This window comes from Barbus barbus (assembly GCF_936440315.1).
Source record: "Barbus barbus genome assembly, chromosome: 17".
NCBI lineage: Eukaryota > Metazoa > Chordata > Actinopteri > Cypriniformes > Cyprinidae > Barbus > Barbus barbus.
In genome coordinates, this window is record NC_136745.1 from 5314409 (window position 1) to 5341003 (window position 26595).

General features: G+C 35.9%; 3 protein-coding genes across 3 annotated transcripts; all 3 read left to right on the top strand.

Annotated features, from left to right (window-relative positions):
• The first annotated feature begins 8911 nt into the window (after nt 1-8911).
• Nucleotides 8912-14010, top strand: LOC306883805 (spondin-2-like). Its single transcript, XM_079439295.1, has 6 exons — nt 8912-9363; nt 9982-10214; nt 10736-10959; nt 11476-11667; nt 12133-12316; nt 13336-14010. The coding sequence occupies exons 2-6, from the start codon at nt 9989-9991 to the stop codon at nt 13512-13514; spliced, it is 1005 nt and encodes a 334-aa protein (XP_079295421.1). The 5' UTR covers nt 8912-9363; nt 9982-9988; the 3' UTR covers nt 13515-14010.
• A 1096-nt stretch (nt 14011-15106) lies between these two features.
• Nucleotides 15107-18380, top strand: LOC306883495 (transmembrane emp24 domain-containing protein 11-like; the record flags this gene model as incomplete). Its single annotated transcript, XM_079438789.1, has 5 exons — nt 15107-15254; nt 17505-17596; nt 17699-17824; nt 17916-18062; nt 18231-18380. 5 exons carry the CDS (start codon nt 15107-15109, stop codon nt 18378-18380), a joined length of 663 nt encoding a protein of 220 aa, XP_079294915.1.
• A 1458-nt stretch (nt 18381-19838) lies between these two features.
• Nucleotides 19839-25546, top strand: rnf212 (ring finger protein 212). Its single transcript, XM_079438020.1, has 13 exons — nt 19839-19979; nt 20515-20627; nt 20837-20898; nt 20976-21050; nt 21135-21191; nt 21301-21359; nt 21438-21497; nt 22580-22635; nt 22775-22844; nt 23219-23261; nt 23352-23406; nt 24756-24828; nt 24922-25546. Exons 2-13 carry the CDS (start codon nt 20519-20521, stop codon nt 25070-25072), a joined length of 870 nt encoding a protein of 289 aa, XP_079294146.1. The 5' UTR covers nt 19839-19979; nt 20515-20518; the 3' UTR covers nt 25073-25546.
• The last annotated feature ends 1049 nt before the right edge of the window (nt 25547-26595 follow it).

The window sequence follows — 26595 nt, forward strand, 5'->3', positions numbered from 1 at the left end:
TCAAGTGTCTGGGTGGAAGCTGAATGCTGACTCCAGGACAGATGGAGGCGCCGGTGTGCTCATTTGCTCTTAAAATACTGCGTAATTTTTGGTCAAACAGATAAGAGTAATACATCTTTCAAATCTATAAAGACTACATTTCTTTGTGTGCACTCACAATAACAACAAAACGCGCTTTTGTAAAATAATGAAAGCAAACAGGATGCACTTTCTGCCGTCTCGGTCTCTGTGAACTTGAGCGCAAAACTCTGTCTATATCTTTGCCTTACAGACATCAAAAATATATCTACAGAGAGTGAAATTTCTAGTTTCAAATGAACCAATTCAAATGGAAAACAAATATTCTCAGATTATGTAATCCGTGTGAAACATGCATACAGGTCTGTGGTAATGGATGAACTGGCCAACCTGCCTCAGGCCTTCTGTGTCCTTTTTGGATTTATCTATGCCCTGCTCCTGGACTACCCCAAGTGCATGAAAAACACTTTCAACTTTATTCAGCAAGTAATGCTCAAACTGGGTAGAAGTGAGCTGGTACCCAAAATTCAAACTTTGAAAAATCAGCTGGAAGCATAAAACGGGGTTCGAAGTGGCTCTACTACTGTTCCAGATTTGTTTGCCACAGTTTGTAACGTTGGACTTTTATGAAAATGTTTACTGTTGTGTATGGTTTGGGGTACATGTGTCCTGTGGTATTTGCACTGATTTTTGCACAAGATTCCACGACACAGGCTTTGATAAAATTTCATTCCAAATTAGTTGGGTATTTTAGTTACATTACCAACTAAAAGGCAGATGTCTTGGTGCATTTTGGATTTTCAAGATATAGAGTAGATATTTTAGTCATGTTTAGTCATATAAATGGGAATGTTCAAGTATATAAAAATTTTATGAAAATTTTCCCTAACAGGAACTGCTTTTAATGTGATTTGTTGTGATGATGATGTACACATGCTTGAGCACAATAAGTGTTTTTGTTGGCATGATGGTGCTTTGTTTTATGCAATGTTCAGGGCATGAATGACACATTTTGTCACTGTTTCAGGCTCATGATTCAAGGTTGTTAAAGCAGGGGACAACAACCTGTAAGTTGATGCTGTTTTCAAAAGCAAGTGTGTAATTTCTGACCACCCCAACCACTAACCCTAACTTTTTTACTGCTATAAGATCTACAATAATATATGCCTAACCCCACACCACTACTAAACCTAACCTTAATGATGCTATATTCTTAACTCTTAATTTCCAGTTTGAGGCTGCTGTCATGAAACTCTAGTGGACGTATGGCTTTTACGGCTCAGTAGTTCGTTATTATTAACTATATTGGCATCAAATGGAACTTCAAAAACAACTGTTTTCAGACAATTAATCCCAAACACGCCTTCCTTTTGTCTCTGGTTGACCAAACCGATAGCCCTGCCCCAAAACTCATGCTATAAGATATGTAATGTAAAATATGTTGTGTCTATATACACAATATATTACATTTAGCAGTTTATATTTGCAGTAAACTGTCAAACAACTGAAAAAATGGCTTGCTAGTTGTCTCTGTGTATTAATACAAGCTTTTAACATGATTTAAATATATATATATTAAATTACATCAACTACATTATATGATGGTTATCAATGGCAGATCCCAGTAGGAAAAAAGGCTGTTCTGAAGAAAAGATGGGGGGAAAACAGCTAAACACCACAAAGCACAGAGAAAAAAAAAAAAAAAACTTGTTTAAAAGACTGAGAGGTTTTGGACAGGAGCCCTGGCTTTGCAAACACGTGTAATTGTTTTGTCAATCACTGTTTCCACGAATGGCTCTTGCTTGACCCACATTTTTTGTTGTCCGTATGTGGAAAAGCTGGAAGTAGAGTTTGACACGATTTCTTTATAGACCATTAAAATTTCTATATAAACCATGTAGACCATTTAATGCAAATATCTCAAATTAGTCTTAAGTACAATCTTGAATTTTCAAAATGGGTTTGGCATTATTTCAGTTAGTGCTACTCTCCAGCTGTCCCCTGAGCCTATTACAGTTTACCTTTGTAAAGTGAATCCATGCCGTCTCACTCACGTGCTTGTAAGATCACACGTGAGACAGGACTGACCCCTTTCTGAAAGTTTTCAGTTGGGCTTTCTTCAACTAGTGAGCCACACAGCTCAGCACTGGGTGTCTTTGGTAACAGTGATGCACGTGAGATGTTATGATCACATGAGTACAGACCTTTCCACCAGGTATACCAAATCAGCTTTACAGAACTGGGTTTATAATTGGGCAAAGCCAAATTCCATCCAAAATTACTACCATATGGATAATGATACCCAGTATAATGAACTTCTCTTGACATCTTATGTAGCCTGAAGATGTTTTTTTTTTTTTCATGATAATGGACAGGTCCAGGTCCTCTAAGGAAGACAGCTTAAGGGTTTGGCCAAATGTTTGTACTTAAATAGTGATTTGCGCAGGTTTCAGTGAGGGTTAGCTTTAGGGGTAGGGGTCTAAAATGCAATCTACTTTAGGGAAAATCAATAGTCCTTAACTATTGTAAGTTAATATTTTTTAAATATTTAAAACATTATAAATTTAAGTAACTTTTAGCATGTTAGCATAGATGTTAATAAAAATCACTACATGAAAAATAATGTTTTAAGCACCAACACTACTCAATCTCAAAACTTTGTTTAATATGAATAATATTCCTAATCATTCATACATGTTTGCAGCAACCTTATAGATAGTTGTAATTATTTATTTTAATAAAATATGATGTTTATAACTTGTTTCATCAGTTATTTGTTCAGTTGTTATGATTTCAAATTCTATTCACTGACTCTTAAATTAATATTCATATTCAGTGTGCTATAGAATGTGTTTGAAATGACATGAATAATAATATTAATAAGCAAGCATACAGCACCATGGCCAATCATCATCACAGATTAACAGGTAAACATAACATTTTAAAAGAAGAAAATGACAGCATGTCCCAATAAACAGTACTTTAGAGAAAACGTTTAATCTGTTTTTCTGTGATTCACTAATTCAATGTTTTCTTCATCCAAAATCCATGCAAAAACCAAAACTATGCTTAAAACATTGTCACGAAAACATCAGCTCTTTATCTTTGAAAACACCCAGCAATTTATCATTAAATGACCTATGATTTCAAGAATTACAACATCGTCTAGAACACAGTTGTTTATAATCATAAATGCCTGAAGGAATAACAAATTCACATGGTATGATTCTTCTATGATCCTTCAGACAATGTTTATTATGATCCCCAAATTCCTTTCCAAAACATTTTGGCATAAACATATGCACATGACTTTCCAAGGTCATTTGAAGTCACATGTTTAAGAATCATAGTGAAGAGTTAACTCCTCAACAGTTTGTCTCAAATAAATACATATAGACTATAGATTTTGGCACAATATGGTACATGTACACAAACATTATAACTTATTTTTCCAAACCAAAACAACCCGTGACTTGTCATGTTACTCTACATAACTTGATTTAATTCTTCATGACATGCGAATGAAGTCACGTTTGGCTAAACTCAGCTGGACTGTGTTCACATTTTTATCATCCTCTTTAAATTCTGTGTGGAATTTGTGAGCAATACTAATGCCAAATCCCTGTTTCTGTCATTGACAGACGAGGTGAATTTAATTCAAAAACATCCTTGCCTTAACCAATAATTTGACCCTCATTATTACAGAGATCTAGAAGGATGAAACTTAACACACAAAAATTTTTGTGTTGGCCTGTAGCTTTTGCATGCACATGACAGAGTCCTGGTCCAAGTCTCAGGTCTTGAACTTTGAGTGAAACAAGTGATGAGATGTGAAAGTATAGGGTTTAAGTTTAAGACAACAGAGCTAATACAAAAAAGCTAGATAACTGTGAAGAAAGGAGAACTGCTTGAATTTGTGATATAATTGGTGTGTTGCAAATATAATTTGGCTACAATCATATCTATATAACACACATTTCATAGCAAAACATGTAAGTACCAACTTCAAACCAGTGCTTAAATTTCACATTGAGTTGCCAGGGTTTTAATGATGTCTCATGGGAGGGTTTACAGACAGGGCATGATGATTGGCTACCGAGGATGCAGAAAATAAAAATGTGTGATTACTCCTCCACATGTAACTATTAGCTGTCCAAAATAAAGTACAAAAAGAAATGGCTTTTGGGTAAAAAATCAAAACTATGAAATGAGCTCACAATCATGATCGTCTTACAGAATTATTTCCAGTCCAAGCATTAATTGGTTTTCAACATCAAAGGAATTTTTTTTTTTTTCACCAAAGTCAACCCTTCTCAAGAAAGTTGTTGCAAAAGAATTTGCATTTGACCAAGTATCATACGGACTGGAACAATACATTAGTAGAACAGATCAACAGCAGTTACCCAAATGTACCCCAGTTAACTTTATTGCATTTAACCAAATTATAATTTAACTAAGTGCTGCAATTAACTATTAGTATAGAATTTTCTAGGGCAGTGTTTCCCAATCCTGATAAAGACCACATCGGTGGGTCCGAAGTCGCATACTGAGTTGACGTTAGAAATGTGTCACATGATTCACCATGTTATTACTATGTGACATTCTGGAAATGTCCGCTTTTTACTATCCATGCAATTCCTGATGGATAAATCCAGTCCTGCCGTGCACAATTTTTCTTTTTTAGAATATTTTCAGTAATATAAAGTACCACATTAGGGCATGTTTCTTAGCATCTTAGTTGCACCTTCAAACAGCTTACGCTTTTAACTTATATTGTTTTACACACATGAATTTTGAATAGAGAAATCTCTGTCAATGCACGGTTATCAGGATTAAAATCTGTCACATATGGACTGGGTGTAACTGCCGCAAAGCACATTGCCAAGAACATACTTTCCAAAAGCTGTTACACAATGCAGGCTAGTCCCAACCAGCTATTGCAACGTTGCTAAGAAATCATGTTTGTCAGCAGAAATATTATGCTGATAGGTTAACACTCCCAATGTGAGAGTCACTGCACTGACCCTTAACTTGACATCCTCTTCTGCTGAAGGGAACTGGCTGCACAAAATGAAGATGAAATTGTCTGTAGCAGCTGTGTTATTGACTTCTTACATTAAATACAATGAAAACCCATTAAACGACTATGAAAAGTACAGTATATGAAAAATATTTGACCAATGTAAAATGTAATGCCATTAGTGGTCATAATATGCAGTGGTGTGAAAAGGTTTTTGCCCCCTTCCCGTGTTTTTTATTTTTTTTTTGCATATTTGTCACACTTGAATGATTCAGATCAAACAAATTTTAATATTACACAAAGATAACCCGAGTAAATACAAAATGCAGTTTTGAAATAATGATTTCATTTAAAAGCTGAAAAAAGCTGTCCAAACCTGTCTGGCACTACGTGAAAAAGTAATTGCCCCCTAAATCTAATAACTGGTTGTGGCACCCATTGCAGCAACAACTGCAATCAAGCATTTGCGATAACTGGCAGTGAGTCATTCACATCACTGTGGAGGAATTTGGGCCCACTCTTCTTTGCAGAATTGTTTTAATTCAGCCACATTGGAGGGTTTTAGAGCATGAATGGACTGTTTAAGGTCATGCCACAGCATCGCAATCGCATTTAAGTCCGGACTTTGATTTGGCCACTCCAAAACCTTAAATTTGTTTTTCTTGAGCCATTCAGGGGTGGAATTGCTGGTGTTTTTGGGATCATTGTCCTGCTTCATATCCCAAGTGCACTTGAGCTTGAGGTCACAAACTGACGGCTGGACATTCTCCTTCAGTATTTTGTGATTGAGTGCAGAATTCATGGTTCCATTATTATGACAAGTCGTCCAGGTCCTGAAGCTGGAAAACAGCCTCAGACCATCACACTACCACCATCATGTTTAACTGTTGGTATGATGTTCTCTTTATGAAATGCTGTGTTGGTTTTATGCCAGATGGAACGGGACACACACCTTCCAAAAAGTTCACCTTTTGACGCATCAGTCCACAGAATATTTGCCAAAAAATCTTGGGGATAATCACGATATAGTTTAATTGAGGCAAGTGAGGCCTGCAGTTCTTTAGATGTTGTTCTGGGTTCCTTTATGACCTCCTGGATGAGTCATCGTGCTCTTGGAGTAATTTTGGTAGGCCAGCCACTCCTGGGAAGGTTCACCACTGTTCCTAGTTTTCTCCGTTTGTGGATAATGGCTCTGATCGAGGTTCGCTGGAGTCCCAAGGTCTTAGAAATGGCTTTATAACCCTTTCCAGACTGACACATGTCAACTATTTTGTTTCTCATCTGTTCTTTAATTTCTTTAGATCGTGGCATGATGTGTTGCTTTACTTTGTCAGACGGGTTCTATTTAAGTGATTTCTTGATTCAACAGCTCTGGCAGTAATCAGGCCTGGGTTTGGCTAGTGAAATTTAACTCAGCTTTCTAAAATAATGTGGTTAATCACAGTTCTTTCATGATTTAACAGGAGGGGGCAATTAATTTTTCACGTAGGGCCAGGTAGGTTTAGACAGCTTTTTTCCCTTAAAAATTAAAATTTATTGAAAATGAAACTGCATTTTGTATGTACTTACATTATCTTTGTATAATATTAAAATTTGTTTGATGATCTGAATCTTTTGAGTGTGACAATTATGCAAAAACAAAACAAAAACAAAAACCAGGAAGGGGGCAAAAAACTTTTCATGGCACTGTAGCTCAAATTGTGAGATGGATGGATGGATGGATGGATGGATGGATGGATGGATGGATAGATAGATAGATAGATAGATAGATAGATAGTTTACTGCCTGACATTGTTTGTCAAAACTGAATAACTCAGAAAATGGATTTTGCACCATTTAAAATCAAATGTCATGCCAAAGACTAAATATCAAGGCAGGGGTTCCAGTTCACTGTGAAATGCCACCGAGCTGGAAAATGAATCTGTCTTTAGGAAGGATCCAGTAAATCTAGCTCTTTATACCTCCGGTCTATGAGTAGATGGTCACACTGGGAAATGTGAATGGGAATAACAGGAAAGTTTCACTTTACAGGTCAACAGTGGACCTCTTGTTTTATAAGAGATAGCAGGCATCAGAAAACCCTAACAAGGCCTATAGGTATAGTGTACTGAAGAACATGTGTGGTGAATGGTGGTAATACAGTGATGAATGATCAACATTTGTTTCACCAGTTACTAGCAATGGTTGCTCTGTAAACATGTTTTGACTTTTATCATAACTTTCATTACTTTTTTCCAAGAAAAATAATATGACCTAGTTAAAGGCATCATTTCTGGAACTGGTGCATGGTTTCATAACCATTCTTGCCAAGATCCAAACAGTCTGCATTGGTTACATTTTTGTTTCAAACACAATAGTTCCCAAAATAGCCCAGAATAACACAGTTACCGACTGTTTACTGGTAAGAAATAAACAAAAAAAGAAATCAGCAGACTCTAGGAAAACCTCAAAGCAGAACAATAAACCTGGGCGATCACTTTGGATAAAGAACTAATATAAATGTAATGTAATGAAGTGCCTTTCAAGAAAAAAAGTATATTTAGTAATATAATGTAATTAATGTACTTTTTGTTTTTTGATTACTATGATGGACTCCAGAGGACTCCAGAATCCACACAAATGAAAGGTTTTTATATAAGATTAATGTGGACTAATCCATTGATTTATTGTGGCTTTCTGGTTACAATGTGTTGGAAACTCAGAAGCGAAGACCAGGAGACTCTTGGGGATCTTCAGCAGAGTTCTTTATTGAGAACGCGCTGCGTGGCGCTGCAGTCATCAAAAGTCTAACTAAGGCAGTGTTACATTGTAGGTGATATACATTTATGGGGCAGTGCTTAGGAATGGAGACAAAGCACCTGGGTGATGACCTTAAACAACGCATGCAAATTAAGTATTCAGGTATAGCAACCTGCCCCATTTAACCACTCCTAATCCAATCAGCATAACTACCCAAAGACTGGGGCATGGGCACCAAGAGCCATTACAAACAAAAGGCAAGAGTCTCCGTTATCTGGCTCATTTGACTTACAATAAGAGAACAGGAACTGGCAGGAACCTCTTGCTACAAACTTTGTTTAACAGAATCGTTCATCAGATGTCATCATCTTTACCATAAATACTAAATACAATGTATTTCACTTTAGTTTTTCAGATTATATGTAAGGACATAGGATCAGTAGACCTAAAACAGATTCTTAAATTTGTAATCCCACAAATCCAATCAGTCGTACAACCTATAATCTTTTTTAACTATGTAAGAAATGTCACAAATGTCTTACATCCCTCTTAAACGAAACAAATGTAGTACTTTTCTGAGTTAAATTAGTACAATGCATCGATGCTTTTTGTGCATTCGTTGTCCTGTCTCACAGCAGCACTGAATTGGTAAAGACATTAGGATTGAGTTTTTTTTTTTTTTTTTTTTTGCAAATGATGACCTACATTTTGGCCTTTTTAAGATACTCTCATGTATTTATTACTTCCTTAGAGTTATTGTTAAATTTGTGTGATCAATCCAAGCTCATTTTAACACACTGTAGTTTCTATTAATATTTCAGTTAGTCCATTGTGTCCAAATGGAGTGACATGTGAGACAACTCAAATGAACAATGAGGGATGGTTGACAGAAACTGACCCCAGATTGAGACAGGCATAAAACACATGTCAAACACATTAGATGTCGCAATCCAGTTGGGCCAAAGCCCGATTTACAACAGAGGAATATTAAAAACCCTTAAAGTAAGCTCTCAGAAATGGAACTGGTTTGCAGAAAACCACATCCAAACAGCTCTCAGCAAATTAAGTGTCAAGAAACTGGAGAGAATTTGAGAAGGGTGAGGGGCAAAACGTGAGCATGTGGAAGCAATTACTGGCTGCAGGCGGGATCTGTTAGCTTTCTGCTTACTGGGTGCCTCCACGCTGCTGATCCACCAGTCAAGCCTGTTTCCACAATCAACCAACCCCATAACACTACCTCCTCAACTGACTACGAAACCCTCAGGAGCGTCATATAATGCTGCTTTCTCTATGCATCTCTGGTTGGGAGAGGGAAAAAAGTGTGAATCTTGATTCAAACTGTGACTCATTTGCTGAAACCAAAGGGGAAATCCCACATGGAATTGTAATGTAGAGTGTGGAGAGCTCGATACTACATCTGGGAGGGGTCAGGAGGTTATTGATATTGTTTGACTGTGGGGACCGCTGGAAACGCATAAATAGCTGTAAGACACACAGTAATCTTGCAGTCTTCCACTGAATGCCAGGGCACAGGTGACCTCCACTCAGCTTTTCTGCAGAAAACCTCATCTGTCTCTGCAAACCCTGTAAGTGCTTTCTTTAACTATATGTTTTATTCATGCTTCACAATGTTGAATGGCTTCTGCTTAATTATGATCCGTTCAAATCCTTTTTTAGGACTAATGCATTTAAGGGCAGTATTTTAAATGGGTAAATACACTACTACTGTGTGTGCATACTAAATGAATTCTATTCTGAATATAATGTCTAAATTAATTATCGTGCATGGTGCATGCAGTTGGATAATAATAATATAAATTAATGCAACAGTTTATTCTAGTATAGTGATTAAATTAAATTTTATTTTTAATAAAATACTACATTGAGTATCGTTTAAACAATTTCAACAAATTATGCAATTTCATTGTCAATCCCTCTTTTGCTGAATATTGCGTGTAAGAGTGCCTGGAAACACAGAGAGTGAATTTGGTTATCCTGACCTACATTCTTTCCTTCTTAGTCAGTGTATGACACAGTTGTACCAAATCACTCATAGAGGAGCTTGTGTAAAGTCTTTAATTCCCCTATTTTACCATTGTCATATACAGTAGTTTAGTAAGGAAGGAGTGATCCAAAGATTTCAAACCTGGTTATGGCATGCATCCACATGCCTGGTAAAACATGCCTTTATTGTTCCCACACAGAGCCAGCATGGAAAAGATGACATCTTTGAAAGTGAACTGCTGGCTGCAGTGGCTTACCGTGACTCTAGCCCTGCTGAGTGGAGTCCCTGCAATGCCGGTCGACGTGGACCGCGTGTGCATGGCACCGTCCGCAGCCAAGTATAGACTGACGTTTACCGGCCAGTGGAGTCAGACTGCCTTCCCCAAACACTATCCCCTGTACAGGCCGCCTGCTCAGTGGTCCCCCATCATTGGTGAGTGGGCTGATCTTATACTGTTAGTAAGAACAGGGTAGTATTAACCATTATTCTTTAAAAAAAATTATAACATTTGCTACACCACTTTTTGTGTCTGTTCACCCAAACCTTTCACACTGTTCCTGTTGAGGGGGTTTGACCCAGATTAACCCCTCCAAAGAAAGTAAAAACAAAGATTAGGTTACATAAGTATTTAACATAAGCCTCAAAAAGAGGGTTTTCACAGTAATGCCATAGAAACATTGATTGGTCATTGATCAGTATCTATTAATTTCTTACATATTTTTGTACAGTATCACAAAAGTACAGTGAAACAGCAATGGTTGGCAGTGTTTTATGGATGCCAAAATCTGAGTTGCTCAAGAAAAGATTGTCTAAAAGCTTTCCTAAAAAAAAAAAAACAGCCACTGTCTAATTCACACCTATGGGTCTGAGAAAGACAATGATGGCAAGTGCTTGAGTAGCATGCTATGCGCTAAAGTAGAAGTACACATTGAAAACTATAATTTTCATTTTAGGAGTAAGTCACAGCTCAGACTATCACATCTGGCAAAGGAACGAGTATGCCAGTAATGGGGTGAGAGAGTTCTCTGAGAGAGGAGAAGCTTGGACCCTGATAAAGGAAGTGGAGGCAGCTGGGGAACGGATCCAGAGCGTCTATGGCCTCTTCTCAGCACCAGCTGTGGTTGGAGGAACCGGCCAGGCAATCACAGAATTTGAGGTCTATGCAAGACACTCTTTAGTAAGTACACTGTGCACTGCAGTAGGTTAAAGCAAGGACAAGCCTGAGCGTTTCCTCAGCACCAAATGATGGCACTACATATGATGTATTTTTTATGCATTTTATGCAAATGTATGACACTAAAAGTAATATCAAATTCAATTAGAACGGTTTTCGTTTAGTTTTTCGGGCTGAAACACCACCAGGCTGACCAGATAAACCAGCTAAACTCTTATTTGGCTAGGCTGGGATACAGGCTAATCCATCTTTTTTTTATGTTGTTTTTTAATAAAAACCACAGATGTTTTCAGTCAGAAGATGTGGACACTTCCATACTGTGTCCAAAGCATTCTTTTGGAACTCACTTTGTACATGCACATACTTCACTAGCCTCCCAGGCATTCCATATAAAATATTATAGAGAGAACTGTAAATAATAAAACTTTCCAAATGAAAACGAGCCAGCAGCTCATACTAGCTAATGAGCAAGCTAAAACCACAGCGCAACCGAACACTAATGATCTTCTTGATTTGCAGCTGTCCTTCATTGTCCGCCTTGTGCCAAGTCCTGACTGGTTTGTTGGAATAGACAGTCTAAACTTGTGCGAGGGTGATAACTGGATAGAAAACATAAGCCTAGATCTCTACCCCTACGATGCCGGCACAGACAGTGGTTTCACCTTCTCCTCACCAAACTTTGAGACCATTCCTCAAGACAAGATCACTCAGGTAATGTCTAAAAGCGGACAACCCTACAAGTCATATATATTTATAATATTTTCCATGAAACAATGCTTCTTAGACCACAATTAACTGGTTTACTGGTCTTTTTTGGTTTAAGCTGTTTTCCCAGTCTGGCCAAGCTTGTGTTTAGCTGGGCAACCTGCTGGTTTCCCAGCCTCACAAACTGAAAAGTTTTCAAAATCCATCTAAGACCAACCTGACCAGACTTGGAGGCCAGAGGAGACCAGAAAACAATCTTATGCAAGTTTAAGATGTATTTTTTCAGCAGAGTTAGACCACTTTGGGAACCAGTCCCTGCTGAAAAAAAGGTTGTTTGCTGGTTTAAGTTGTTTCAGTTTGTCAGTTGGTCAAATTCCCTCCGAAAACCAACAAACTGGACCACTTAATAGACCACCTTTATTCAGCAGGTCTCGTTACAAATCTTGTTACAGATATGTCTTCTCTCAACAGATAACCGCATCATTCCCAAGTCACCCTGCAAACTCCTTCTACTATCCCAGACTGAAGCATCTCCCCCCAATAGCCAAAGTCTCCCTAACGAAGATCAAGAACAACCAGATCTTCAGCTTACCCATTCAGCCGACCCAGTCCAATCAGATTCCAAGCGGGAATGAAATTGATGGGTCTCTCATAAGTAAGCATTAGAAATTGTTTTAAAAATGAATTGTGATGTGAATGTTGTAATGGTCTGGTATAGTCTCCTCATACAGAACTTTTCTAAATTTGAATCTTAAATTCTGTTTTCGAGGGAAACAATACAAATCCGTAGAGAGAACTTGTGGTGATTAAATTGCGGGCTGTAGAAAGGTTTATCCACTCCCATGGTAACCAACACAACAAACTGCAAACACGATAATGGAGGTTTAAAAGTTTTCTGCCACTCAGCACTCAGGAAGAGTTTGTCATAGAAGTGAAATGTGTGCTTTGATTCCATCCTTCTGTTTTCCTACTTGTACAGAAGTCTGTGATACATATCAGCCTTTTACAAGGTCAGGATTTCTGGAAAGCATCAGTGAATCAGGAGGTTTCTCTAGGCAGGTTCAATACGAGAAGCTATTAGTTTCGCAAAATGTAAAGGATTCACATTTGTTGTCTGAGTTTAATTTAAATTCAGAGCAAGTAGCCCTAAACTTTGATTTAGCATAAAACATTAAAACGTTATAAAAGTGATTCAGATTAGGTAACTTTTCATTTATTTACGCTTCAAAAAATATGAATGCAATCTATATTTTACATCATAGTGTTTTTTTGTTTTATATTGTTAGCCAAAAACATTTTCAAGGCAATTTTAATTAACATTTTGGCAACTTGGTGGCAAACTCATATGAATTATTATAATTCTCATTCGTACATACACTTTTATACAATCTGGGTGGATCTTGCTTCATGCTTGTATTTTTCTCAAATAGTACAAATTCAAACCAATTTGTTAAAAAACAAACTAGTTATTTTTAATCTTGAGGTTGAGTTGCTTAGCCTTATTAGCCCTATTCAAGGAATAGCACCAAAACATGAACGTTTCAAGGTTGATTTATGATGATTTTAATTTATTGAACTAGAATTTTCACAAATGTGCAAACTATTTCTTTAACAAATACAATTATTTCTTCCCATGTAAGTTATTAGTACTAATCATCATCTCTTTTTCTACAGATACCCCTCTGGACTGTGAGGTTTCTGTCTGGTCACCTTGGGGTCTCTGTAAGGGTCAGTGTGGTGAGAAAGGGGTAAAACACAGAACCCGCTATATTCACATGCATCCTGCAAACAATGGGGCTGTCTGCCCACCCCTAGAGGAAAAGAAGCTCTGTATCCCTGACAACTGTGTGTGACTATGAAGAGGACCTACCATCCATACCTCAACCACAGAGAACAATCTACTGGTCAACAGCTTTAAACTATGATGTTGTGGGTGAGGAAACAGCTTAAACATGGTAATGAATGGGCTAGGCAACATATCCCATGTTAAAAAGAAGACTGAAGCACCCAAAACAAATTCTCAGTAAGCGTATCACAATTGAGAGTGAAATATGAGGAACTGCCGATTCTATACTTTCAATACAGCAATATTTGCTCTAATAGCAGGAGTTAATAGGCTGAGTTTGCTGTAAGTTTCACACACTGTCCTCATGCACTGTTCATGGAGTCTGGTGCTCTCTGGTGGAAAAAACTCACCATTGACATTATCAAGCTCAATCGTTGAGATTCAGTAAAAAATGATCTGTTCTCTTCAAAACATGTTGCATCAGTGGATGAGATCTGTACATTAATTGCAAAACTGTATATAAAATTGTACATACAAATAAACAAATCCTTATGATTCCTCTGAATTTGTCATGCTTGTGTGAAAAATGATTATACTTTCCTTAAAGACAATAACTGCAATATAATCTGTCCGTCTATTTGGACAAGTCATACTTAAATGTCTGAAAATCAGGGACCAAATCAAATGACACCAGATATTTTCTTATTTCACTATTCAAAGCCATGTTTGAATATGCATATTACTAGTCAATGAAGTCAGTTCTCAGGTTTACACATCTAACCACATTCTGATGTTGCTCATCACAATGATTATGGACATAAACTATGGACACAAAGTGTCACAAAACTTTTCGTCTTGATCCTCTTTTGAAATGTTTTTGTGAAATATTTGGCTCAAAAACTGTGATGCCTTTCTATGACATCTGGTTTGATATTTTGTTTTCTAATGCACAACATTTTCAGCTTGAAAATATTTTTGAGCCCCAAGTATACAGGCTGAACTGTCTTTAATTACTATATATTATTACTATATGTGACCCTGGACCACAAAACCTGGGACAATAAGGGTCAATTTTTAGAAAATGAGATTTATACTTCATCTGAAGGCTGCATAAATAAGCTTTACATTGATGTATGGTTTGTTAGGACAGGACCATATTTGATATTGATAGATACAACTATTTGAAAATCTGGAATCTGAGGGTGCAAAAAATCTAAATACTGAGAAAATTGCCTTTAAAATTGTCCAAATGAAGTCCTTAGCAATGCATATTACTTATCAAAAATTAAGTTTTGATATATTTACAAAATATCTTCATGGAACATGATCTTTACTTAATATCCTAATGATTTTTGGCATAAAAGAAAAATCTATAATTTTGATAATCCCATACCATGTATTTTTGGCTATTGCTACAAATACACCCCAGCGATTTAAGACTGGTTTTGTGGTCCAGGGTCACATATATCTTAATGAAGCAAGAACGGTAATAGATTGACTATTTAAGTCACTCCCTAGTCTTATCATAACTTTCTGTTTAGCTTGTGACTAACATGATTCTACAAACAGCAGCTGCAGATTTCTCACACTAAACCTGCTGGGCACCTTAAGCTTTACTAGTGTCCTGTTATTGTTATTTGTAGCTTTCTTACCTTAAAAATGAACTGTTTTACAGCGATGAATATGAGGCTGACAGGCCTTCTGCTAGCCAGTTGTGTCATTTTGGCTCCGGCAATGTATTTTGATTTAGGGGAACAGGAGGAAAAGTGTATCATTGAGGAGATTCCAGAGGACACACTTGTGTCAGGTCAGTGAAGAATTGTGCTGTTATACAATGTTATACATATGAATCAGTTATTTGATCCTGAATAGTTCCAGAACACTTGTCCTCATATGCTGATTACACTACCAGGTGATTTAATATTCAATTTGAAAATATAATCCGACTTTTAATATGTGTAGGACATTTATTGTATGCTTTCTGTTTGTGCTTTTGTTTGTATGCGGTCCAAACATCAAGATAACTTCTTAGACAACTGGTGTGATGGGTGGATTAGAGTAATGTGGGTCAGTTTTTGAAATTTTGACTTGTGCATCATATTTCCATATGAAGCCAAACAATACATCAAAATGTTTTATCATTATGAAATCCCCAAGATGTTCCTTATCTAAATCATAAGAATTTTTTCAGATATTGTAATTAAAGGGGAAATGGCACATATATTAGTGCTCCTTTCCCAAATCATTTAAGAGTTTGTGGATTTTCTAATGTGGGACAGCTCATGCTCAAATCTGGGACACTATGTTTTGGGTTATAAATACTCAAATTGTTTACAAAGTAAACTTTACACTCATCGTTAAAGTGCATACCCATGTTTGCTTAATGACTTTAGTAGGCCTACAGTGTGTTTGCTGTCTTCATAAGTCTATAAAACTAGTAACCTAGTAATCTGTAAACATTATTTCATGCATAAAGTAAAAAAAAATATTTATTATAATAAAGTATTATAATAAAAATGAATCAACCCATTAGCTGGGTTAAATCAACCCTTTATGATGGGTTAAATAAACAACCCAATTTACTGGGTAAAATTAACCCCAAATGTGTTCTGTCCTATATTTACCCAGCCAATGGGCTAAAAACAACCCAAACCTAGTGTTTTTTAGAGTGTATTTAAAATAATTTATTTGAAAAATGTCAGATTTCTGGCACCAACAATAATAAGAACCATGTAATAAAGTAAAAAATGTAACTTAATAAAGATAGCAAAATAATTTCATAATTTAAAAAAGAAATATGACAAATTTGGAACATGGAATGCCTTTAAAACTGTTATTAAACTTCTAATATTAAACTTCTTTTTTCGAAAGCTTGTGTTAAGCAAATTGTAATGGTAAAAACACTTCATAACAGAAATAAGCAGCTCTGGCCAGTCATGGACTCATCACGGTCCAGGATCCCATTGTCCTCTAGTCTCTAAATTTTGAATCTGGATCTTAAAACAAATAATATTGCTGCATTATAAGTTCAAAAATTAACAAAAATACATGTATGATATTTAACTTTCTTAATGCACATTTTATCAATTGAATAACAGTATATTTGACTGTCCCACATTAGTCAAAACATGCTGTCCCACTTTTGAAAACATCCTTTTCTAAAGTGGGACGACAAAGATTGTTTCAAATAGAAAATATTCTTAACACATTTGAACAATATTATTGCAAATTTTGATGTACAAATACATCATAAATATAATTTTATAACAATTTAGAACATTATAACAGATTTATATCCTTAACATAAATTCTCAATTAATTATTCATAATTCAATTAATAATTAATTGACAAAAATCCTATGTCACTGTCATTTCAGTGAACTTTACAAGAGGTACTTCCTGTTTGATGATTTTCATAGCCACATTTCTGACATAATTTCCAGAAAGTCAAGTGATTTCAATAACTTGACACCCCTGCTTGAATTCAACACCAAGCATGTTCACTTTAATGTTGTAAAAGAAGAGATGAATGAAATGAAGCTTAGGTGTCCCACATTACACTAATCCACCCTACATTTGGCCTATTCCTATCAAGACAACAACAGCCTGTTAAACACATCGTCAGACTATTTAGGGGCTTATATCTACTAAACTGACCAGAGATCTGACCAAAATAGTTCCATTTAATTTCAATTAAAGTGTATTATCATAAGTAAATAAAATATGTTGTAACATGGCATCTAGAATTAAAAAGGGACTGAAATATAATGGTTGTGGAACCTACATATCGTGGCGTAAACGGACCATAATTATTTCCCTCACAAAACTTGGATTAAATCACAACATGAGGGTGAGTAAAAGATAAAAGAAATTTCATTATGTGGTGAATGATCCATTTAATTCTTTATTCCAGTAAGTATCAATAGAGTATTCAGTTTTGTGGGTCATGGAGTAAAGTTATACTGTAGTGCTCTGCACATAGAAAGTAGCTACACTGGTCCTAGCATACTGTAAAATTGTTGTAATAAAGACTATAGTATCACGTTTTTCCCTTCAGGTGTCTTTCTGCTAGAGTACTGGGATGAAAATAAGAAGGCCAATATCCCGCACCTTGGTTTGACTGTGACTGTGAGAGACCCTACCCATGCGGTCTGAAGCATTCAACTCTTCGTGAATGAATGAGAATTATACAATAAACTCTTAACCGTTACCACTTGCAACAATTCCTCTGATACATTGTGTCATATGCAGGTGGTCTTGTTAAAACGCTTTGGGAGATTTGGAAAATTCATCTTTACATCCCATGCTTCGGGTCAACATTTCTTGTGCATGCAGTCCAATTCCACCAGGTTCTCTGTGTTCGCTGGAGATCGTCTGGTGAGTTGTCAAATGCCGTGGCCTCATATATTGAATTTAACATGCTTAAAATGACAGCTAGTCGTGCTCTTACTTTTCTATTTCTGTACAGAAAGTGCATTTAGATGTCCAGATGGGCGAGCATACCATTGATCCTAATGCTGCAAAGGCAAAAGACACCATCAAAGCAATGGAGTACAACTTGCAACATCTCATTGACCAGATGCGTTACATTAGCAGGCAGCAAAATTTCCAAAGGGTAGGCAAACACAGGCAGGGCGGCCTGACAACAAAATGTAACCATATTAATTGCTTGCCAGGATCAGAATAAGAACCAGACCAAGTGTCATCTGTCCACATTTTCCAAGGTGTACTTACTCTCTGGTGATTATGTGCAATTTGTATCTGTTTATTTTACTGCAACCAGGAACGTGAGGAGAAGTTTCGCCAAATGAGTGAGGAAACAAATGGAAACGTTTTGTGGTGGGCCATTATTCAGACATCAGTACTTCTCTCTGTTGGAATCTGGCAAATGAAAAACCTCAAAAACTTTCTCATTGAAAAGAAATTGGTTTAGCTTCATGAAATTGAAGCTATGAAACTGTGAAACTTATGAAACTGTGTGGTTGGATAATTGTAACTTTGTTTGAAGCATTTTGATAAATGTGTAAGTCTAAATTACTTCATCTGAGCACAATACCCTGCAATAAGCATGTGATTTGAATAAATTCAAATGATTTGAATAAATTCATAATATAGCCTTATTACTGTAAATAGGCTAAACAGATTTTATTATTATAATTTGTTTGTGTGTGTGTGTGTTTTATGCACTCTAACAGTGTGTTCAACCTCGAATATTTGTGACCCTGGACCACAAAACCAGTCATAATTTTCAGGGTAATTTTTTTTAAACTGAGATTTATACATCATCTGAAAGCTGAATAATAAGCATTCCACTGATGCATGGTTTGTTATGATAGGAAAATATTTAACCGAGATACAACCACCTATTTGAAAATCTGGAATCTGAAGGTGAAAAAAAAGACAAATCGCCTTTAAAGTTGTCCAATTGAAGTTCTTAGCAATGCATATTACTAATCAAAAATTAAGTTTTGATTTATTTAAAGTAGGAAATTTACAAAATATGTTCATGGAACACGATCTTTACTTAATATCCTAATGATTTAAAAGGATAGTTCACCCAAAAATGAAAATTCTGTCATTAATTACTCACCCTCATGTCGTTTCAAACCTGTAAGACCTCCGTTCATCTTCGTAACACAAGTTAAGATATTTTTGATGAAATCCGAGAGCTCTCTGACCCTCCATAGACAGCCTTACATGATCAAGAAACATCAGCGTAGCGCCATTTTGGATTATATCCGCTGGACGGAAATTGCGTATGCTCTTCTGTGTCAGCCGCACTGCGCAGATATGTCTTCTACGTATATTTACGCTTTGATTTGAACGAGAACAACGCATCCAGTATGTGGCTAAAACACAGAGCGTACATAGTTTCTGTTCAGCAGATACTCTCCAAAATGGAGCTAGGTGATGCGGAGGAGACTATTTTTTTTTCTTTTGCGCACAAAAAGTATTGTCATAGCTTTGTAAAATTACGGTTGAATGTTACATGGATTATTTTACCGATCTTCTTGCTACGTTTCTTGATCGTGTAAAGTTGTCTATGGAGGCCAGAGAGCTCTCGGATTCCATCAAAAATATCTTAATTTGTGTTAACGAAGATGAACGGAGGTCTTACAGGTTTGAAACGACATGAGGGTGAGTAATTAATGACAGAATTTTCATTTTTTGGGTGAACTATCCCTTTAAAAGCTAAATGAATCATTCTGGCCCAGACAATGTATTAATACTGCAATACAACTATCAAAAAAAGAAGACGATACAGAAACAGAAATATAAATTATGTTTGTTTGATTGTTTTAACAATAAATATTTAATTCGTTATGATTTACAATAGTCGTAGTATTTTGGTGGAAACTACGGTCTTTTTTTTTGTTTGTTTGTTTTGAGGAGTGCGCGATTACGTCACCTTACGTCGTCGTTAAAAAAAGCGTCAGGAAACCTGCTAATCTGTAAAATGATAACTAGTAAACGTACAATTTAGTGTACACGCGACAGATATTAATTTGGATAGCTTGCAATAAAGTTACAGGTAGGCTATGTGTTTTAATCTAGAGATTCAGTGACCACGGCACATATTCGTGAAATCCTCAGGACATTTTATACTTTATTATTGTGTATAAATTAACTGTTAGTTGGCTGCTCAAACGCTATACGTCCACCTTTATGTTTTACCCCCGTTTGATGTACATTTAATCAATTTGTCTTTTTTTATTTTCATATTTTAAACCAATCATTCTTCCCTCAGAAGTGAGGGAAAAGTGTATTTTAAACACAGTGCTTTAAACTGAATAAACTAAGCCCTCGAGATGATGCTAATAGTTAGATCGGTTTGCTATGTGTGACCCCAGCAACACAGGCCGTGTCTCAAACCGTGTAAGCAGTCTACCCAAGAGTGCTCTGACAACAGGTGCATGCAACATTTGACTGGCAAACAGCAAATGACATTAAAGGCAGCTCTACAGTAATCTTAGACATGTATACCGCTTATAAAGGCTATGTAGTCAGACCGTTCACTTGTAGAAGTTTTAGCATGCAGCTTAAATGATGTTGTTGTACACGAACAGAATAATGTCTCACTGGATTTGCTGTAACTCGTGCTTCGTGTCTCCTGGTCCTGAGCGTCAGCTGGCTGTCACAAACTGCGGTCATATCATCTGTAATGTTTGCTTTCAGAGAGGTAGCACACTCAGCTAACATTACATACATTATATATGACATGATTATTTATATGTAATATTATATTATAAGTATTATTAATGTGATATATGACGGTATAATTTAACATTAACATTTTATTATATTTAAATTATATAATGTGTGCATGTACTGCCCTCTGCTGGAAGTAACATAGTTCTACAGAGAGGGTGTGTTTGTTTTCCCCTTTAGGAAAGCAGGGTGTATGCCTCATTTGCAAAGCAACGTGTCAGATCTCCCCACTGTCTGATAAAGTAAGATATAAGAGATTTTTTGTGATAAAGATTAATTTTAATGAGCTGTGCCACTAATCTCTGCATTGTTCTCATAGAGTAGCTCAGAGGTGCAAGAGCTTTTCTCAGATATCAGTGCAGTTGCAGTCAAGTACTTCTCAGAGATAAGCAAGGTAATCCTATACATACAATTAGTAGATTGCAGTTATGTTAATCATGCATTTAAGGCATAAAGTCATATTTATTCTGCTTTGCAGGTTTTACAATTCCAGGCCAGACATCAGAAAAGATTACTGGCCCACTATCAGCAGAAGGTGAGAGCATCTTGTCCTTAACATGACTAGCTCTGATACTTGGATATGGTAGATGTGGATGCTAATATGGTTTAGTTAATCCAAATCAAATTAATGTGAAATAAAATAGATTGAGAGAATGAAGGAAGATGGACTGAAAATGCAACAAGAGATGCAGAAGATGTCCAAGTATGTATGAGTACGGCATTAGTGCAGCCATTTCAATTGTATTTTTGCCTTATTTCTATTGTTTTCTATTTTGTGCAGGAAAATTTCAGAACAGAATGCTTACATATCCAAGTTAGAAATGACCGTTCAAAATCAAAGGTATGTCATTATGATCTATAAAATTAAAATATACCTTCATATCAAAATGAAAACACATTTCTGTGAACTGGTAAAAAAATCAAATAATAATAATTACTCTCATTAAATACAAAACCTTAATGGCAGTCTAGTTCCAGTCTTTAGTATATGTGGAAATTAAATGTCCAGTGCAATTTGAACTTTTCCTTATTCTTGAGTTTTTATTTATTTTTATTTAAGACATTAAAGCAGCAATTCACCCAAAAAATAAATATATAAATTACTGAAAAATGACTCACCGTCAAGCCATTCAAGATGTAGATGAGTTTGTTCCTCATCAGAACAGATTTGGAGAAATTTGCATTACTGGATAACACTTGCTTACGGCAGATTTAATGCTTAATTAAAATGAAGAAATAAACTCATCTACATGTTGGATGGCCTGAGGTTAAGTACATTTTCAGCAAATTTTCATTTTTGGTTGAACTATTTCTTTAATACTTTTATTCAGACAGGATGCATTGAATTGCTCAGTAACGATGGTAAAGACATTTATAACATCTTAACAAAATATTTCTACTTCAAATAAATGCTGTTATGAACTTTCTATTTATCATGGAATCCTGAAAAATATTAAGCACCCCAACAGTTTTCAACTGTGATAAGAAATGTTTCTTGAGCAGCAAAATCGCAAATGATTTTTGAAGGATCATGCGACACTGAAGACTGGAGCTTTACAGAGGAATAAATTACATTTTACAATATATATTCAAATAGAAATAAAAAGCCAGAGGCAGCGGATGTTTTTTATATCCATTGTAAATGGGGCATGTATTCTTCTAAGACAACATGCGATACCGTATGGATGTAGGAACAGATGATCTGAAGAAGAGAGCACTGTAAACAGTTTTCCTGTAGCTCAAATAGAAGAGCATGGCGCTAGCAAGGCCAAGATCATGGGTTTGATTCCCAGGGAAAGCAAGAGCTAATAAAAATGTAAAAACTGTAACTTGAATGCAATGTAAGTTGCTTTAAGCTTCTGCTAAATGCATAAATGTAAACAAGTACTTTATTAATGTAACGTGTCATTGAAATCATTCCAGTTCAAGACTGGTGTTACAGTCCAACCGAGATTTACAGTCAGCAAGTCAGAGACAAGGTGCGTTTTAGCTTGCTTGTTTTTAGATGAACAGATTGTAAGCCGTTAAAAATATTTTAACCCTAGTAACTATGAAATAGGTCAATGTTGGGAGTTATTCTACCAAGTGCTGTTTCTCAGTTTTAAATGTTTTTTTCAGCTTCCCCAGTGACAAAAATTCCCTATTCTTCCCCACTCTCGATGTCACGATCCTTGTCCTCGGCTAGCCTGTGAGTAAATGATCAGCTTTCATCTTTAAAGAAGTTGTAGTGTGTAAGAAAACATTTAGAACAACGTGTTAAAAGGCCTCTAGTTTCACATTTCACATGGTTTCATAATTCTTTATTTTTATATGCGATTCAGTAACACTAAACTGTTTAATAATCAACTGTACAGAACAAAACTGACATGATAGAGAAATTTATACCTTATTTGATTACATTCCAGCTGACTTTGTTTGATGGTTTCTCTGAAAAATCATTAACATCCTGTGGAATGTCTATGAAATATGATCTGTCATGTCTGTTTTCTCAGAATAGTTTGTGCTTTAATCACTGAATGACTTGATTGTGATTGTATCCTTTATTTGGTTGTTCTTTCTCAGAGCTGACAGCATAGAAATCAACAGCAGGGGGCACTCTCACAAAGTAAACTCCATTTATTTTTCTGTATACTGTGTCATTTACTGTAGAGTATATACAGCCCTGTTGTGATTATACTTCTGTTTTTCCATCTAGCCAGAAGTCTTGAGTAGAATTTGTCTCAGAGGCTCACCGAAGGACTGCCGCATGGGTTTGTCATTGCAAATTCATTGCTGGGTTTGGTTTTCAGTCACCTGAACTGCACTGTTATGGATATTCTGGGCCAGTGCTGGTGCCGGATGCATAAACTGCTTAGACTAGTCTTACAAATTAGTCATCTAATTTTTTTCTTTAAGGCTGGTCATAACTTTTTAAAGTCAGTTATGAAAAGGGAGAATGGTCTAATTTGGATCCAAAAAGTAAGACCATTTAGCAAACTACTAGTTGGTCGAATTAGTTTCTTAAGACAGTATTATATAGTGTATATATACTATATATACCATTCTTAATATAGTGACTATGTTTAAGCAACTGGCCCCTGATAATTAACAGCTTGTTGTGACCAACACAAAAACCAATGTTTGCACCATTTACATTGTATACCTTTCAAGAAGAATTGTTTGCTAATTAATTAAAAACTACTAACTTAACACAAAATAGTATTTTTAAAAAGTCTTTTAACAATAAATATAGCAATCAAACCTAGTATTATTATTAACCAAACATTTTCATGATCTAAAACTACTTAAAAAATAATAATTGCAATAAATTATTGGAGTCTTTGATACATGATATATTTTAATACCATATTATAAAACCAGAAATGAAGGATTAATGAAGACCTTTACATTCAGCCTGGATTAAACTTGAAAAGAATTATTAAATACTAAAATAAAAAACTAGTAAATAAAATAAACAATGATATTGTGAAAATTGTAATAAAAAAGGGGAAAGTTTTATTTAATAATCAAAAGATTAAAACATACTAATTGGGTAATATTGTTTTAGTCCGTTAGTTGGAAAGGTCTAAAATATATCAAACAAATGTCTCTGCAATAACACTAACTACAGTGAGTATTTCTGCATAAATATACACTTTTGTTCAAATGGCAACTGATTGAAACAGAATGCACTTTTCTCAAGTTGAACTACATTTAACTCTTAAAATCTGAACGAAAGAAGCAGAAAGACATTTGTCTGAGGCACATTTATGTAGACCAACAATTACCAAAGAGAGCAGACAGAATTTGAGAACACATCTTGTGTGAACAGTAATTTACACAAATGTGTTTTTGTGCTGATCGTTTCATAACTGACATATCAATACTTCAATCCATTTAATAAAAGACTAAAACACTGTATTTACAGACTTTCATTAAAAAGCAATTGGTTTTGATACTAATTACATTTTCCCAGTGGCAAATATATTCCTCTAAAAAGAGTGGATAGTTCTTTTGACATGTCAAAAGCAGCACTCATTTCTCAATGATATCAACAATCCATTTAAACAATCTCGCTGTATAATACTTTGTTCTGCAATGAATGGTCTCCTCCATTTAGGTTCAGTTCTTCACAGAGCATCAAGTCAGAGCTCTATGGGTAGCCATTCAGCACCATTCAGCGCCACTGTCAGGTATTTCTTCCACTAAAGAATAACTCCACTGTCTTGTATACTGTTCTATCTTAGTATGGAAGCCCAGAGTAACAGGAGAAGTGTCTCTTGCAGTAGGGAATTCTCCAGTGGTCTACGGGAGCCGGTGATGAATCCATCCCATAATGTGGCCTACCGCAGAGAGTCAGCATGGGAAACGCCTGTGTTCAAACTGCCCTCGGCCTACAAATACGGCTCTGTGTCCTCCCTGGGACCCCCACCATGACATACACTCCAGTCCAAAAGCATTACAGATAATCACATCTCATAATATTTTTATATGTCACAAAGCTGTGCTATTTTTACCGGATACTTTTAGGCAAAAGGCATCAGGCCTATTAATGTAATCACTATCCAGGCCTGTAGTCAAGCAATGAGCACACTGCAGCGCTGACCTGTAACTGACTCTCTTATGATGCCGCAATGCATTAATGCTGCCTCTCAATGAACACTGAACATCTGTGCTCTTGTTTCCATAAATGTATTGTAGCAATTAATCACAGACCCTCGTTGAACAGTTTGTGAGTGTGAATTTTAATATGCCATTTTGCGCATGACTCGCATTGTGTTAGCAGCATGTGCTGTTAATCACATCCAAAACGTTCTCTGCAGCATGTTTCTCCTCTAACACACTGATGCCATTGTACTGAGGTGTTCGAACCTTGTTCGCATCGATTAAAACGATGCATCTGATAATGTGGCTTGAGTTTGTTTGAGTTCTTTCTGTTTTTTGTTGAGTCATCTAATCAAATCTTGGGTTCAACCAAACAAATTAGCTGGGGTTTGGAGGTGGGCTGTCTTTGGAAAATGTTTGTGTACATGTTTCACACTGTACTAGATAAATATGAGCAAACAAGGCCTAACTGAAGGCCTGCTCAAAACTTGCTGCTAATGCAGTAGGTCTTTAGGGTCAAAAGATCCTGCCCTTATTTACAGTTCAATACTGTGGTCCTTAAAATTCCCACCTTGAATGTAAGTAGATTTTTGAGTTTTAAGTGAGATTGTTAGAGGTTTATCTTCCAGCAGGCAAAAATCTTATTTTTAATACATAAAAATAAAACACGTGCTTTATCAATGGGGCAACAATATAGATAGATAGGTTGATAGATAGATAGATAGATAGATAGATAGATAGGTTGATAGATAGATGTTGAATAGATAAGTATGTTGAAATGTGTGTATGTATGTATATATATATATATATATATATATATATATGTATATATATATATATATGTGTGTGTGTGTGTATTAAAGTATTCAAAATGTTTTTATAATGCATGAATAAAAAGGTCAATGGGGTCCAAAACAACAATAGACTGCACCGACCTTCATTGTTAAAAATAAATCAAACTTATTTTGTGTTCCACAGACAAAAGAAGATCATACAGGTTGAGTAAATGACAAAATTTTCATTTGTGGCTGAACGACTCCTTTAAATATTTGAACAAACCCTCAACTACAAGTTTAAGCAATAGTAACAGTAATGCTTGACTTGGCGAACAGCACTAATGTTGGTCACTCCCCTGCTGGCCTCACAGCCAGCCTGTAGGCTAATCTAATGTAACGTTTGGAAAACTAGCCATAATGCCCATAGAGGAGCTAGTAAATGAGGAATATTTACAGCTCCTTCCTGCTGCAGTCCCAGAGCTCTTATTACTTATGGAAAACCGCAAGAGCTAAATGAGTTCCAGCACCTTCAAATGTCAAACGCCTCCAGGTACTCCAAATATTTTATATTGTCTAAAA

Bases quoted from the DNA above. Each gene is read 5' to 3' on its own strand.
- LOC306883805 (XM_079439295.1), top strand. From the start codon at position 9,989: ATGGAAAAGATGACATCTTTGAAAGTGAACTGCTGGCTGCAGTGGCTT. The intron at 10,215-10,735 runs GTGAGTGGGCTG...TTTTCATTTTAG, and splicing joins TCAGTGGTCCCCCATCATTG to GAGTAAGTCACAGCTCAGAC. The intron at 12,317-13,335 runs GTAAGCATTAGA...CTTTTTCTACAG, and splicing joins AATTGATGGGTCTCTCATAA to ATACCCCTCTGGACTGTGAG.
- rnf212 (XM_079438020.1), top strand. From the start codon at position 20,519: ATGTCTCACTGGATTTGCTGTAACTCGTGCTTCGTGTCTCCTGGTCCT. The intron at 21,051-21,134 runs GTAATCCTATAC...TCTGCTTTGCAG, and splicing joins ACTTCTCAGAGATAAGCAAG to GTTTTACAATTCCAGGCCAG. The intron at 24,829-24,921 runs GTATTTCTTCCA...TGTCTCTTGCAG, and splicing joins CCATTCAGCGCCACTGTCAG to TAGGGAATTCTCCAGTGGTC.